Source organism: Miniopterus schreibersii, assembly GCF_964146895.1.
Source record: "Miniopterus schreibersii genome assembly, chromosome: 2".
NCBI classification, from domain to species: Eukaryota; Metazoa; Chordata; class Mammalia; order Chiroptera; family Miniopteridae; genus Miniopterus; species Miniopterus schreibersii.
The window spans coordinates 86,815,341-86,832,769 of NC_138102.1; the positions used below are offsets into that span (position 1 = coordinate 86,815,341).

The 17,429-nt window shown below is 37.1% G+C and overlaps 1 protein-coding gene across 2 annotated transcripts in view; it reads left to right on the top strand.

Annotated features, from left to right (window-relative positions):
- Positions 1-14,247, top strand: part of NBEA (neurobeachin) — an 817,699-nt gene extending 803,452 nt beyond the window's left edge. For both annotated transcript variants that reach the window (XM_081128332.1, XM_081128333.1), the window contains 4 exons: positions 7,233-7,334; positions 9,349-9,545; positions 10,360-10,511; positions 12,389-14,247. In XM_081128332.1, the coding sequence (XP_080984458.1) occupies positions 7,233-7,334; positions 9,349-9,545; positions 10,360-10,511; positions 12,389-12,479 (542 nt within the window). In that variant the 3' untranslated portion in view covers positions 12,480-14,247. The remainder of the gene's footprint in view (positions 1-7,232; positions 7,335-9,348; positions 9,546-10,359; positions 10,512-12,388) is intronic.
- The last annotated feature ends 3,182 nt before the right edge of the window (positions 14,248-17,429 follow it).

Here is a 17,429-nt window from a genome sequence, read left to right on the forward strand (position 1 = left end):
GAAAATCAGGCTATATGTGTTTTCTGTTTCATAATGCACTGTTGCTCAAGACCAAACAGCTAGTTATGTATAAGTTCATATTAAAGTGTGTAGCACAGTGCCCTTAGGTTTGGAGAGTTATATATATTAACCTAGACTTGAAGGAGGCAGTCCTAGTATGAAACATAATATTCCAGTAGCTGTTAAAGTTCAGAGATTGGTTTTGGTATGGATAATGGATTGCTTTGTATTTATACAGCACCACATCATAGGATGATAGGATTCGTTTACTCACCTTAGTTACACAGTGCTCAGGTAGATTCAAATCACTTTAATACAGCAGTGAGCAAAAGTAGGTTTACAGTTGTGAGTATGCGAAAATTTATTCTTATTATTTATTTATTAATGATTTTAATACTTATTTGTTTTATTTGTCTTCTTATTATCATTATTATTTTATATCCTTACTTATGATTTATCTTTTAGGCAGTGATGGCTGGTAATTTAGCCTACTTTTGCCCACTGCTATATATTTATGCTTCTTTTGCATTGTCATTATTTTTTGGTGGATGCTCTATTAGTGCCACAGAGAAAAAATAAGTAAAGTTTGTGGATTTTTTTAGGTATGGAAAGAGATTATAGTTTTATTGTGTCAAATTTATTGTTGTGACTAATTTAAATATCTCAGAAAAAAGTTTTTTTCTAATTATTTTATAGTTTCAATGAATTTATGACCAAGAAAATGAAAATGTTTAAATAGATTATTACAAAGAGCTTCAGACCATAAAAGAGTAAAGAAAAGCTACCTAGCATAGGTTACAGTTGAATCATAGCTGTGTTATTAACATATTTTACAATGCTAATAATCATTGTTACTCTTTCTAACTTGTGACTGTGAACATAAAAATGTTCTTATAGATTCAAATAGGTCCCTAACTTGATAACAGAATTGAAGACATGTGAGGGACAGATGCTTTAATGTGAAACAGACTTTTACACAAATTCTGAAACTAATTTGGAAGTGATAAGAATTAATTTGCGCGCTTTAATTGGAAGCAGCCTGCTGCATGAGAGAAAAGAGAGCAGAACAAGCAATTTGTGTTAAAAGCTGATTGAATTTTTTGTCAGGCAGGTATCTTGTACTTGGCCACTTATCCTCCTGAGTCCCTCTTTGCAATATATTAGAACCCATCTCTGACTGGTGTTCTATAAAAGGATCAATGCTATTTCTAGAATCTTTAGAGCCCAAAATTTCATTGATCTAGGAACTTGACATTTCTCATTATGTGCTGTATTTTCCAACAAGATAGTCATAAGAGGGGCAAGTCAACATTGTTGTTTCTTAAACAGGCTTTTAAAATACGTTAAGACCTCAGTTCAAAATCAAATCTGCTTTTAAAGTGCGTGGCTTTAACGTTTAAACCAGATATGAGGTACTTTATAGAGAGCTAGTTGATATACATATATATATGAAATTTTTAAAATCATAGCAATAGGAAATTTTGAAAGAGAATTTACTGTTCATCTTTTCAAATCAAATGTACAAATATTCTAATAATATGTATAAGACATTGGTACTGTGCTTTTTTTATTTCACTTTTTAAAAGAAAGTCTTTTAGCAATGTACAAGCATTATTATGCACACTATGAAATGAGAAGCCCATTGAAAAGGAGACTCCAGCTGTGCACACATCCCTTCCCAGGCTCCCATTGTGCATGCTTCAGCTCCGGACTCTGACCCTCCTGCCAGCCACAACCTGCCACAAAACAGTGGCCAAATTACACTCCTCTCTTTGTTTGCATCCCACTTTCTTTTCAAATGACCGTCCTTGTGCCCAGTTCTACAACCACCACTAGCCATTGGCATTATAAGAGATGAAAGCATGGACAAAGAATAGCCCAGAGATATTTCAAATGTATGCACACATATTAGATGATGAATTTGCCTCAGTTCTCAGAATATGGAATCTTACCTAAGGTTTAGTATATGTTAAACCACTTTTCATTAAGTATCAGAGGATAGTTACATGTGTAAAAATTTTTACCTTTTAGACTTTCTGAGGACCAAATGCTGTCTATAGTGTAACATCTCTAGCATGGGGCCTGTTCTAGTAGACCTCTCAGTCCTCCCACACTTGGCCTGACATTGGGAGACTTTATAGGTTTTGTGACTAGGAAGGAGGCTGGCTGCTTGCCACTGAATCTCTACCTTTCCTTTCCATTTATGAAACTAAGGCTGCAAGGGTCTTTGGCCTGGGTCAGAAGCAAGATAAAAAACAGAAGAGTGACCAATCTGTTCTCATGATCAGAGAACTTCAGATCACAGACAGGGTTGGAGGAAGGCTCTCTGGGCATAATGCAGAAACCTACTTCCTTGGGGAAGGTAGGGGGATTACAATATTGATTATTTTGGCAAGATGATGATAGGAGAGTAATGTACTGTGCCCTAGATCCATGTTCAGGACTTCAAGGGAAGAGGTTTGCCCTGCAAATATAGTGCTCAGAGGAAAATGTGCTCAGTGTCATCTCTGAGGAGCAAGGAATGAGTAGGATTCTATCTTCTATTTTTCATTGAGTACTCTATGAATATGTAACGAAATGAAACCACATCATGGGATGTTTTTCATCCTATGGAATGTTTTTTATGTGGGTTAGCTTGTGACCTGTGAAAAATGTAAGCCCTGGCATTTTGGGTACTTGGGCCAGACCTCAGCTGTAATCCTGCAGGTATCTGAGGACACAGTATCTTGATAAGAGACTTCTCACTGACACAGCTTTCCTGAGCTATCCCAGGAAAAATGTTTAACATAATTTTTAAAAATAAATCTTGAAATCAGAGTAGTAATGAAACTCTTCACCCATTGACTAACTCTCTTATTCTGAGATTTAAGTCCAAAATCTATCTTATTTTATGTAGGTATAAGCATGAATGAAAATACTTTCGGCAATGATTCTGCAATAACTTAACAATGGTTGTAGGTAAAATCTGAATACCGTATAGCATCAAGAGGTTTGACTTCTGACTCCAGCAGAACTGTACTGAGGATCATAGATCTTAGAAACTGCTGTATTTGCCTAGCTCTGATTCAGAACGACCAAACCATATTAGTAGCCCCACAAATGAAGTTTAAAACTAGAACCATGAGTAATCTTTATTTTGATCATTTCTCTAAAAGCCACAGACTACCTCACTGAAAAAGCTCTTCTTGTCTCTTCTCTGTGAATGGCAGCATCCAATGACTTTGCACTTTTTTCATCATCTGTTTTGAAAATACTGAAATAATGTTTGATAAAAAGGAGATGAAATCTGTTTATGATAAGCCTTTTTATAAGTGGAGTTTCTAAATGCTTGCCCATAAGGAATCTCAAAATTGATGTGTTTGTTCTTTATAATTCACAGTAATTCTATCACACAGAGAACGCTCCAGCTGAGGAAATGACTGGGGGAATGTGTGTGATGGTGCTGTGGTCCACAGGGGATGCCTCACCTGCACCTTCTCCTGCACTTTAACCTGCAGCCACATCCATCAATTGTGATGTGACAGTGACAGAATATTCCCAGGATTTTGAATGATTGTTGGAGTGTATGACATCTGTCCCTGGCAAAGAAATGAAAAATAGGAAATGTGCTTTCCCCCTGCTGCAGGTTTTCCAACTCCAAAGCCTCTGAATAACATATTATTTACTTTTTTCTAGTTTAAAGAGGGAAACAATGCTTTCAAGAGCCCTAAACCGTGTCCCCTATTAGCTAAGTTCTACAGTTTATTCAAAGGATCTGGGGAAATTCTAATGAAAAATAAAATATTTTAAACTTTCTAAATCAGATGCTAGCCTTTGAAAAAGTATTTTCTAATAGGAAATATATTACATACATAAGAAATATTTAAAGATTTTTATACATTTTATTAATTCCTTGCAATAGAACTAGATTGCTTTTTCTTTCTGTAGCATATAAGGAAAAGTTTGGGAAACTCTTTTACTGTATTTAAATTTTATTAAACATATAATTTCAAGGTTTTTCCATTCATCAGTCTCTCTGAGATAAAATTAATCATTTAGAAAAATTAAGGATAATATTTCACATAACATCTTAATACTTAATCCTTGTTTTATCAGGGAACTTGGGACATCTTTGAAGCATAATTTTATAAATTATATAAACATGCTTCAGACAAATCCAGAACTGCTGACAATTACAAATGATACTCTGCCAATATTTCAACATATTATAGCTCTATACATAAATTTAGAAAAGATCACCAACTGACATAGGCTGCCAAATCACCCCTTACCACACACACACACACACACACACACGCACACACTCCATCCAAATAAGAGTTGTGTCAAAAGCAAAATCGAAGCTGATGGAGCTGAGAAACTCACATAAAAGTGTGAGCAATTTCTGGGGACACAGAAGATGGGTGGGTGTGAAGGAGGAGATATTAGCAGACCAGAGGGGAGAGTGTTGGATGCCTTGCTGAGAGGCAGGAACAATTCTCTGAGAGACAAGATGGGTGGGGACAGGAGTCCACCCCATCCAGAATGTGAGGCCAGCATGCAAGGAACTTTCAAGCTCTATGAAAAAAAGTTCATGAACTCAACAGCCAGGTGAAGCAGAATGAACAGAAGAGAAAAATACAGAATTCTTTTTCAGAAGGCATAATATTCTCTAAGTCTAAGATATAAGAAAGGGGGCACTAAAGTTACCGGTAATGTTAGATATTTCTTAAACTAGGGGGTGAGTACAAAAAAATTTATTTCCTCTTAATCTTATACATAGTCATAAATATTTAATATGTAATAAATTTTTTAAAAGTTTAATTCTAAAAACAAAGGGAAATCAGATAGCTGTGTAGAAGCAGCCAACTTGAAAAGAACTTGTGAACTTGGAGAAAAAAGTAAGTTTACAGTAATGTTTCTCAAACTTGACTAATACACTGACCCCCTTTAAACAGAACAAAATTGTCATTAACAATGATTCTGAGAAATGTGTTCTTGGACCCTGTGAACCCTAGTTGGAGAAAAACTAATTAATTAGATTTCAATTTTAAATGGCTATGGTATACATTTTGACAACCAAGAGAAATTTTATCCATATAACTGGTTAAAAAAATTTAGAGTATCATCAAAATGCAAATCTGAAATTTGAAATATTTTGTAGAACTTTTCCACCTCTGGAAAATATCCACAGATCCCAGGGTACATAGGCCCTAGCTTGAGAAAAACCAAGAATTCTGGAAGAGTTGCAGTTACAAGACCAAGTTACAACATGCCTTTCCAAGGGAAAAAGTAATGGGAAATGATACGGACAATTTAAAATGAATAATGATATTTATATATATGCAAAAAAGGCATATTTATATGTAATACTTTTTGCTAAGATGACATTGTAGAATCAATTAAACTATACAACCAGGATAAACCAATGTCATAGGTAGAGCTGTTTAAAAATTAAAAGAGAGAGCCCTGGCCAGTGTGGCTCAGTTTGTTGGAGTATTGTCCCATACTCGGAAAGGTGGAAGGTTAGATTCCCAATCAGGGCATGTGTGGGAGGCAGCCAATCAATGTTTCTCTCCCTCTCTCCCTCTCTCTCTCTCTCTCTCTCTCTCTTTCCTTTCCTTCCTCCCACCCTCTCATTTCCTCTCTCTAAAATCAATTTTAAAAACCTTTTTGAATTAAAAGAGAAATAGGCAACAAAGGCATTAATAAGTAGGGTGTTAATGAAATAATGGGGTTTTACAAAGCATTGATATTTGTTGAATCTGATTGTATTGCTTGTAAGTGTTTCATGTCCTTCTTGCTGATTACACTGCCTTCAGGGGAGTTTAACTTTAGTGAGTTTTTCAGGTCCTCATTTACTGCAACACTGGCTCTCTTTTCCCTTCTACCAAAGGAACCTTCACAACGCTTCCCAGGTCAGCACCATATCCCATTCACTTTCCAGATTTCCTCTCTGACTTTCTGTTGTTTTCTTTTCCTCCACACTTTTGTATCCCAAGACTGTAGAGATCCTTCACTTTCATTCAAAACTGGCTTCTCTAGTTTTCCTGATAAGACAATGTTGGGCAGGATGCCCTTTCAACTTTGCTGACCCTTCTCACACTATCTTCATGTAGTTAATTCATCAAATATTATGATTCTCTTTTCATTTGTATGTGGAATTTTTTGTCCCTGTTATACTCTGTGCACATACATTTGTTGTTCTTCATGCTTGTCACTACGAGTGTCACTGGTGAGAGTAAGCCTGTGCAAGGCCATGGCTGTTTGATGTGTTCTCAACAAGTCTAGGTTATGCCTTATACTTCTATACTCCCCACTCCTAGCCCGCTTGGAAGAATGCTTGTCACCTAGAAGGCATTCATTCAGTGTTTGTGAAAGCACCTAACAGTGAGAATGCTTATGGCATATAGTTCAGCTGGACTCTTTAGCTAAGTTTGACTTTATTGTCAAGAGGAAAATTAAGATGACCAACTCTTCTTTCCTCCCTTACTTTCCTTTCTCCTCAAAAATCAACCCTAGCCTGTGTGACTCAGTTAGTTGGAGTACTGTCCCTGTAAATCTAAAGTTCATAGGTTCGATTCCTGGTCAGGGCATATAACTAGATTGTATGTATGGGAGGCAACCAGTTCAATGTTTCTCATGTTTCTCTATCACATGAATGTCTCTCTCTCTCTCTCTCTGCCCCTTCTTCTCTCTCTAAAATCAATAAACATATCTTCTGGTGAGGATTAAAAAAAAAAAAAAAAGCTCTTCAGCCTGTTTTGTTGGGACATTTTTAAAGGGGTACAAGCATGGGTTTTAAAATTAGATAGCTCTGGGTTCAGTCCTCGCTAGCTGTATGAACTTGAACAAGTTATAAGCTTGGGTTTCTGGGCTATAAAATAGGGATAATAATAGTGCTGAACTCATCTGAATATTGGCATTATTAAACAGGATTGTTAAACAGTAAATGCCTTGGCATCTTGGTATCAGTTTTATAACAATAACCAGGAAAAGGGTAATTATCACTACTTTATAATGTAAGCACATCGTATTTGTTAAATTATCTAGTCATCTAGGCAACCTGTGTAGTAGGTATTTTACATATGAGGAATCAGCGGAGAGGTTAAGTAACTGGCTCATGTTCATGGTAAAACACAGCTAGTAAAGGCCCTTAACGAACATGATTGTTATTTCAAACATTTGATTTAATGGTGTTGCTCTTCACTGCTATCAGCCTGCAGTGACTCACTGTTCCTCTTTCCTTGCAGGTGACTATCCTGCACCAAGGGCTGTCCTCACAGGTCACGACCATGAAGTTGTCTGTGTTTCTGTCTGCGCAGAACTTGGGCTTGTTATCAGTGGTGCTAAAGGTCAGAAGACATTTCTTTCATTTTGGGTCTTTTAAAACTGTACTATTTTCTCAAGTTAACCATGACTCATGATTTCTCTCCTTAGGAGGCTCTCTGTAGACAAATGTAACCCTAGGTTTTTGCAGCTGTTTAGTTTTATTATCAATAATCACTAGCACTAATATAATATAAAAACTTTCACGTAATATTGTGTGGTCACCAGCATTCCAGCCAGATGCTGGTAAATGAAACTGCAGCACTTCCTGTACAATGCAGCCTATAAAACTAACATACAGAAATGGGGGGGGGGAGACAAGGGAAGATGTTGTGGTGCAGTGGGGGTCATGGGGCATCACCCCACTCCTCAGACATAGCCTTGGGCCCCCCTCCTGTACTAGCCCTTTTCTTCACAAGGGGTTAGGGGACTATGTAGAGGTTGGTAGAAAAGGAAGCATGGTTACTTAGGGCAGTGATTTTCAACTGGTGTGCCCTGGCAGGCACACTGCTGTGCAAAGAATTTCAGTGATTCGTTTATGTGCCATGAGATGAAAAAGGTTGAAAATCGTTGACTTAGGGGGTTTTTGGTGTTTTGTTTTGTTTTTTCTTTTTTCTTTTTGAGACAGAAGTGTTGTTTTAGGAAAAGTCAGGAAACTTCGGTTCTAATTCTAGCTCAGAAGTTCTTTATGAGAAGGTTCTGGGGCAGGAAGGAGCCTAATCTTAGAGAAACTGAAAGAAAAACGAAGGGGCTGAGTGAGGATGGGACAGAGTAAAAGAGAAAGAGGGCTGAAGAGGTGGGAGGGGCCAGTGGCACTAGGATTTGTGATTTTTATTTCTTGATAAGTACAGTAAGAGACTACTGAAGTTTTCTAAGCAAGGTGATGAGATGACTAGGTTTGGTTTTAGGAGCTTATTCATTTTGCTTTATGGAGAATCAAAGGTAGGGAGAGCGTTTTCTTCATTTTTGTATAAAAAAGTAAATAACCCAGAGATGGATGCATAGAATATATTCAATAAATGCCTTTTTCATTAAAAAGAAACACTGACAATATGTGTAATGTTATTCTACCTGGTAAAGAAAAGAAAAGGATAATAAAAGCCAATAGGCATAGGGAATAAACATTAATTTTCTAAGGTGATAGATAGCTTTAGACATGATTGCTGTTTTCTGTATTTTTTATAATGCACATCTGTTCCTTTAGTAATCAGGAAAAAATTTAGGTATGACTTTATAATTTCACTTGTTTTATAATAAGATGTATCTACTTAAGTCAACTGATTGAAAGATAGAAACATAATTTATCTACAGTTTTTGTAGGTTTTTAGATGGGCAGAGCAGGCCATAGCAAACAATGTTAACCAATTATTTTTATGAGTTTGACTAGTAACTTTTTTCTTAGTAACACAGTTTCTACAGGGGGAAAAGAAAGCAATTGTAGCAAATAACTCACTCCCCATACTACTTTTACACTCCTGCCTTACTACTCCTTTAATCAAAAGACAAAAAGCGTTTCTATAATCTGAATTAATTATTTTTAATTTGCCTTCTACATTTTATGTATAGACTATAAAAAAGGCAAAAATTATTACTTGATAGTAATGTATTTAGGTGATACAATGTAGAATTTTGATATACTAAACAAAATTATCAGTTGTTTTGATGATTCTCCTAAACTTTAAAGAAAATATTTTTAAAAACACATTAAGAAAAAAATGTTTGAGACATATAGTCTTTTATTCTCCCATAATCTATGAACTATATCTTTTTTATGACTATTATCTCACAGAGGAAAACACCAAGTCTTTAACTAGATAAAAAATTTGGAAGATATGTGCATGTTATTTTACAGTTCTCTGTTTTTGTTCTGTTTAAATATAACATCAGTGCTTAGCTCTTGCCGGCATACTTCTTTTTTATTTTCTACCTTCTTTCAACACATCTGAGTGTATACCCAGGTACAGCTTGCAGATTTATGATCACTAATATGTGACTTGTCATCACTACTGACTCTGGCCATTGATGCCGTCCATTCTGCAGAGGGCCCTTGCCTTGTCCACACAATTACTGGAGACTTGCTGAGAGCCCTTGAAGGACCAGAAAACTGCTTGTTCCCACGCTTGATTTCTGTCTCCAGTGAAGGCCACTGTATCATATACTATGAACGAGGGCGATTCAGCAATTTCAGCATTAATGGGAAGCTTTTGGCTCAAATGGAGATCAATGATTCAACACGGGTAAATCTGCATGTTTCATGCTAAATAGAAACTAAAGCCAACAGATTAAATATTGACTATTCTAAGTGATTTGTAATAAGTGATTCATAATAGAATTTCTCTGGTATTCAATAAAATGTATGCTGGTTTTAAAAGCATATAAATTCATATAGATGGATTCTTTGAACAAACCCAAAATTCATTTAATCCCAAGTAATTAATTCAGTGAATTAGACTTTGCAGATCATAACTATTATTTGATTGGAGGTTAGACCCTTGAGATTTTTCTTAAACTACTTTTACAAACAATTGTGTCAGTGCTGTACCCCCTGACATTAAAAGTGAGTTTTTATAAAAAGAATCTTACCTTCAGAACCCTAGACCAAATTTACACGTACCAAATTACCCTTCACTCACAAATGAATTGTAATCATTTGTTTATCATTATTAAAAACTGTATTGAAATATGCTTCTGCCATTTGTTTTAAAAGTCTTGACATTGTTAATGTTCAGGACTTAACAAAGCATCATGTTACTTCATTCTCAAGTTCTTCCTGGATTAGATTGATAATATTCTCTTTGAGACTTGATAATAATATTCTCTTTGAGACTTCTGTTATTTTGTAACATAAATTGCTTTTAATAAGATCTTTTGTTTATGTAATAACTTTGATGAATCCCACATTGGAAATTCCATGGATCAGACTTTAGAAAACTTGGACCAATGGCTAAAATTAGATAATAACTACAAGGGAACTGTATTGAGTGCTTTTCAGTAGTGACCGTTTATTGGGAAACACTGGGAGAAATGGTTGTTTTTCTGCCTTTTCTGAAGGCAATTCTCCTAAGCAGTGATGGCCAGAATCTGGTGACCGGAGGGGACAATGGTGTGGTGGAGGTCTGGCAGGCCTGTGACTTCAAGCAGCTGTACATTTACCCCGGATGTGACGCTGGCATTAGAGCAATGGATTTATCCCACGACCAGAGGTGAGCCACAAGGGGAAGTGTAATCACTTGAGAACTGCCATGGAAGGTTCTTTAATTGTACCAAGGGTGAAATGTGCTGTGAATGAGATTCCAGCATCCAGATGGAAGAAAGACTAGTAGAGAAAATGGTAAATTGAGGAGAAGAGTAAGTACTGTAATAAAGGATTCTGGCAAAAGGAAAACGGAGGAAGACACAAAGAAAACAAAGAACAAAGGGGGTCTGAAGAACAGGCACATCCAGACACTGCCCAGAACAGAATTATCCCACAAGTCCCTCTGTTCTCACGCCCTCCCCTACGCTCACATGGTGTGAAGGAGACAGTTCAGCAGAGGTGAGCCTCAGCTTGAAGCATACTTCCTGCTAACCAATTTCCAGAAAAACGCAGTGTAGACTACAGTTGGTGCCTGCTTTAAAAGGTGCAAGGCACTCACTCATTACTCAAAACAAACCCCATCTCCATTTTCTTATTTATATATTTCTCAATTATGTTATTTTGAATTTTCTGTGTTTCCCTGAGACACTGTAATCTTTTCTTAATTAATATGATTTTTCATTGTTCCTCAGTTTGCAACAGGGTTTTGCTATTTCCTAAAATTTACCTTTGGGTTTATTGTAAAGTGAAAAGACTATTTAGAATGTAAAGTCTTAAAATTTCTAACTTTTAGAGATAAATTAAAATTATATAATTTTAATATAGTATGTAATTTCTCATGTATTGCTATATACAAGGTGGGGCAAAAGTAGGTTTACAGTTGTGAGTATGTGAAAGTTTATTCTTATTATTTATTTATTATTGTATTATTTTCCATACAAACAATTGTAAACCTATTTTTGCCCCACCCTGTATTTAACAGAAAAAAAGAAAAGCTTATTAACCAACTTTTTTCAACTATATGTATATTCTTTATAAGAATATTGGTTTTAAAATATTATAAATATTGAAGCTTATGTAATAAATTTAGCAAAGGATCTTTATAATATAGTAAAATGTACTGTAGTCATCAAGAAAAACAATGTGATTTAATTTAGTTTGGGAAAGGGATATTTCATTTGCAGCTCAGCCTCTTTTTGAAAAATATTTAAGCAGATTATCATTAGATTGTTCTAAGATGTTGTAGTCTATATTAACAAATAAACACAAATGGTTTACTGGGTATTTACTTGTATATACAGGGGTGTGTCCTTAAGTAGTTGAACTATTCTCTCTGGTATTCTTACTCATTCATTGTGTATTCAGCTTGCAAACATTTGCTGCCACCATCGTAGATTAAACAGGGTACAACACATAAGATTACTGACCCCAAAGAGCTCAAATAATCATAATAATTGTATGCGAGGGAAGCAGGGACAGAATAAGAGACCTGACTCTCCTTGAGGGGTGGGGAGGGCAGGAATGGCTTTCCCTAGGCGTGGGAGGAGGGTCTTTCAGCGAGTATAGGCAAAGTCACAGTCGTGTCAGAGGTCACCGAAGAGGAGTGAAGATGGATACTAATCAAGTTTCTGTGTCCTGATAAAAAACAAGAGTAACCTCCTTGTTTCATCCTTAATTTCAGTTATTTTTGTGTTATATAATAATTCCCTGATTTGTTGGACCTGTAGCACATGCACATAAGTTATAAATTGATAAACATATATTGAAGTTGCGTACTGCAAAGTGCTTATCTGATAAGATGTCCTATCGAGCGTTAAGCATCACTCTGGCAGTTCAGGTATGTGGGGTGGATTCAGCTTCACTCAGGAGAGCCAACAATGTATTTTAATCCTATCTCAGTGAACATTGGATGTGCTGAATTTTGAGATCATGATCATGTCTAGTGTAAAGTAGCAATCACATCAGTGATTTGTGTCACTATTAATTCTGTCTCTGCTTTCCCAGGACTCTGATCACTGGCATGGCTTCTGGTAGCATTGTAGCTTTTAATATAGATTTTAATCGGTGGCATTATGAACACCAGAACAGATACTGAAGACAAATGAAGAACCAAAAGCCAAGTTAAAGCTGAGAGCACAAGTGCTGCATGGAAAGGCAATATCTCTGGTGGAAAAACTCGTCTCCATCACCTCGGTTTGTGCATTCCATCACATCCAGCAATAGCTGTACATTGTAGTCAGCAGCCGTTTTACTTTGTGTATTTTTTCATGACTGAATACCAGCTGCTACCAAGCAAGCTTATATCATGTAAATTATATGAATTAGGAAATGTTTTGGTAATTATTTCATATATTGTGGTTAATTGAGGAAAGGTAGTAGGACGCACAAGAGACTTTTGACAATTCTGAGGAACGTTGTGTCCAGTCGTTTCAAAGTTTAAGCTTTGAACCTAATCTGCATCCCATTTCCAGCCTCTTTTCAAGCTGAGGAAAAAAATAAAACATGTTTGATACTTTGTACATCAGATACATCTTATTTAAAGGGATACTTTTGTAAAAGTAAAACCTTGTATAAAAAACAAAATGTTTCTTAATTTTATTGTGGAGTTACAACTTGCATGCTCTTTAATCCTGATGTCTTGATGGAACAGGTGCATCCACACTATGAAACAGAAAGATCTGTCCAAGGACACAGCTCGTATGAAATGGTTGTATTTGGGCTCAATCGGTAATTTTTGACATTTTCACTAAAAAGTCTCCACTTTTTAATCTAAATTCATCCCTTATAAGTGAATTTGCTCATAAAGCATTTGGATACTAAGCCATTATTTGCCATTTTTGGTACTTTATACAAAGAAAATTCAGCCCCACCCATCATGATTTGAAGACACAGCAGAAAGGGGGCTTAGGGATGAGGTCTGGGTTTTTGTATAAATAGGAGTCACACTCATTCGTTCTATAGTAATGACTCCCTAACTCCTGGACATTTCTTCCAGAGTCATCTGCTGGCTTAGTATGTGTATATTAGGGGAAGAGAATCTGATGCTTTGTTGTTTGTTGTTGCTGTTTTGTTTTTCTCTTTGGTTCTTGAATAGCTTAGTTTCTTTAATAACAAGTCTGACTTAACCATAACAATAACTAAAGTTATTGTTTTAGGTTTTTGTGAAATTCTCACCTGAAGATACATTCTTAGCCTAGAGCACTTCATCTTTTATGATATAAAGTTATGGCTATCAGATGATTTTCCATACATTGTACTGATCAAGTTATACACCCAGGGGTATATACACTTTATTTATGTTTTTTCTTTGTATATTTGGTGACTGTATTGTCATAGATGTACATATTGTGTCGGTAGGGCTATGAGGCATGTTACAGGAATGTAATTTTCTCAGAATTTATACTCACTTGCAGTCATTTATTTAAAAAGATAAATTAAGATAATGGGTTCTTTCTATTGGCACTTTGCACCAGAAACATATCATTATTTATTGATATGTTATTTGTGATTATAATATATGTGATTACTTATTTGTTATTCACCTGTACTAGTAAGTTTTAGCACTGAATTCCTTCTTCATCGTTGTTTGTATTTATGAGATTCTAAAATTCTGGGAATCAGCATAATGATTAAGTTATTCATCATCAAGCTGTAAGCAATATCTTGAGTTTGTAGCTTAGAATCAGGAGGACACGGAACATCTGGAAGACAAGCTCATTTCATCTTGAGATCATGGTGAAATATTTTGGATATATAAATTCCTTAAGCTATTGTAACCATGTTTTATTGCAAAGATGTAAAATATGCCAGATGTGTGTGAGTTGGAAATCAACAAATGAAAAATAAAATATACAAAGAATTTACTGATTGCTTTACATTTCATTGGACACTTCACTTACATGCATTCATTATGTTGTCATACAAGTTTAAGAAATGAACATCACATTGTATAAAAGCCTACAGCACCTAAAACATGAAATCGGGTCCTAATGAGGTTCTGTCATTTGCTGAAACATGAGCCTCTCTGCTTGGCCATCTGGCAGGGATTTGAGGCAACAGTGACTGGAGGAAAACCACCCTTGTTTCTTCTACATAATCCACTTTGGGGGTTGTTTTTTTATTATTTTTTAAAGGAACTAAATGCAGGTGATAGTAAAGGGTATAATTGCTCATTACATGAATATTATCAGACAATGCTATTTTCATTTGAACCACACTTTCTAGAATTTCTCATCCACCAGTCATGACACAGGCAGAGACTGGCAGACCTGGGGGACCGGGGTCTGCGGCAGGAACCCTGCTGAGGGACTTCTGTAATTCAAATAGGTTTGGGCAATGGGGGCAGCTACCCAAACAGTCCTAGGGAGTGACAAAACTGAAAGTAAGCTGTCATCTGGACAAAAGGAACAGAACCAACAGTAGCCCCAAAGAGGCTTGCTACTATCACTCTACATCCTGTCTCCACACCAGATTTCTGTCAGTCATCTTAAGCCCGCTGGCTCCCTAAACCCAGCCCTTCTTGCAGCCCATTAGTCATTCAGTCAGGCTGGTTGCTACCTAAAGATTTCTTTAAATCAGTACACACCCCTTCCAGAACTATCATCTGGACTGTCACCAAAATCTTGACCAGTGTCTGAATCTCACATCAGACCTCTCCCAACATAGTCGACCCTGCTGCCAGAGGGTCAGACTACACCACCAACCCAGTCATTTCCTTGCTGAGCACCCTGCAATGGTTTCCCCATATTATTAAACTCTAGTGGGTGAAAAATTGCTTGGGAGTTTTTGTTAAGAGCAGAATCTAGGCTCCCATGCCTTCAGGTGATTCTGAGGTGAGTCAACCTTGAGCATATTTTCAACAACATTAATGTGAGGAATTAAGTCCAAACTCAGTAGATCTCAGAAGTGAGGAGGGAAACATTCTCGTCTGTCCCCCTGATATCCTCACCTCAGGCAAACCCACCTATTTACGAGTCCCTGAGAACTCCCCTGTCCTTGGTCTCTAGTGTCCTCCCTGCCTAGAGAGCTCCTCTTTGCCTGCACTATTTAGTTGAACTCCTTGGGGTAAATTGACCTAAACCAATTTGGTCATGCACAATCTTTTTGGCAGGTAAAGGGAGCCCCTAAATTCTGTGATGATGAAAACAATTTTTCAAGACTAATTTCTGCTACATGTGAATATCTTTTCATCAAACATGTTTTAGCAAGTAACCATAAAACCTCTCTTCTGTGAGCTTGGGAAGTCCAGTGCCTTTTGAGGTGATCTGATCATCATTTCCCCTAGAAGATATGCCAAAGAGACACACCAATATTAGAGAAGCAGGATCCCATTAGTCTTGTAATGTCACCAGCAACCAGAATCCTCCAACCCTTTATTTAGGTATCAAACCTTGGGCACAATGCTAAAGATACTATAAGCCAAAGGCCACAGTAGATTTGTATACTCTAATTATTGACTGCTAGAAAAGGCCTCTTAAATACAGCAGCCAGTGTATACTGAATTCACATATAGGGTGTCCCCCCAAAATGTATACACACTTTAATAGTTGGTAGCTCAATTTTGAAAATGAAGTGTATTTTAATAAACACTGCCTTTATAATTATTCAAAGTGTGTGCATACATTTTGGAGAACATCCTATATATTAAATACCACTAACTTCATCAATGAAAGACCATTTGCATCCTTCATTATGCTAATTAAGAAGCCAATAATTACCCCACCACAAAGCTATTCTTAGTATTCACTATTCTGACTAATAAAACTTCTGGTTTCCTTTGTTTTAAGGAAGCTGGAGTTCTGGGCTTCATATTTACATTGAGATCTTTCTGATTTAACAATCTGGAGTATCAGTTTCTGATCAGGGCTACTGACTGACCACTAGAATTCAGTCCAAATCAGCACATACTATCACCTTGTCGATACTGGATATTTTAAAGTAAATTAAGACATCATAGCACTTCTACTCATTGCTATAGACTCAGCTCAAGTGTTTCTTCCTCTGTGAGGCCTCGCCTGCCCACTGGGTTAGCTTTTTCACACCTATGGCCCTGTCACCGCACTGAGTAGTATATTGTCATAGCATACTTTCCCCTCCTTCCTGGTGACTGTGAGATTCTTGGGCAATGGGAATTTTTATCTTGTATCCTTAAGACAGTGTTGGATTCAGAGTAGACTGTCAATAAACTTAGTTTTGCTGAATGTGTGGATAAGTAGATAAATACCAGACACCTGGGTAAAGGTGACAAAGTTGGCTGGGATGCTCAGGAGCCCACCCAGCTCCCTCTTCCCACTGCCCTTGAGGCCCCAAAGCCTCAGGTTGCCCTCTCCCACCCAGCACTGTGGTACCTCCAGAGAGCACCATGTTCCAAGTACCTCCACAGGCATGGCCGTTTACCAGCCAGGTTCAAGAAAGCACTGATAATCATATAGCAATCCCATAGCTACAAAGGAAGGAGTGAATTACTGCTCTTTACCCACAGTCATCCACTGGAAGAAATGGGAATTGACACAGGATTTGGGGTAGGAGCTTCTCAGGTTCTGGCTCCTCTCTCTGGAAGGAACTTGTTAGTTCCCTCATCAGTTAAAATGGGGATGATGATGTCTACAGTAAATGTTTTGGGGATAAAAATTCATAGCACACATCCAGCACCTTGTGGAGCGCCTGGCTCTCAGCAGAGTTCAGCAGATGGTCACTGCCTTCCACATCTCATGGACATGTTTCATTTTCTTCTGCTTGGCAATCCTCTCCCTAGTTATCTGCTATGCATCTTTGGGGAAAAAACTTTTTCACTCTTTCCTGTCATGTAATTTACTGGGGCCAGATCCCTGGGACCTCTTGGACTCAGGCCTGTCCAACCATGTGACCTCCATTCTGGAGACTTCAGTGGTTGGTCAGGGGTAAGTCCACCAGAGCCTTTCCCTGAAATTGTTATATTCTGAAGTGAGGGAGAGAAGTCTTTTCCTTCTCTGGTGTAACAATCTGTCACTAAGAAACCAGCGTCTGCTAGCAATCATGTTTCCCATTGAGTAGAGAAAGCCTGTTT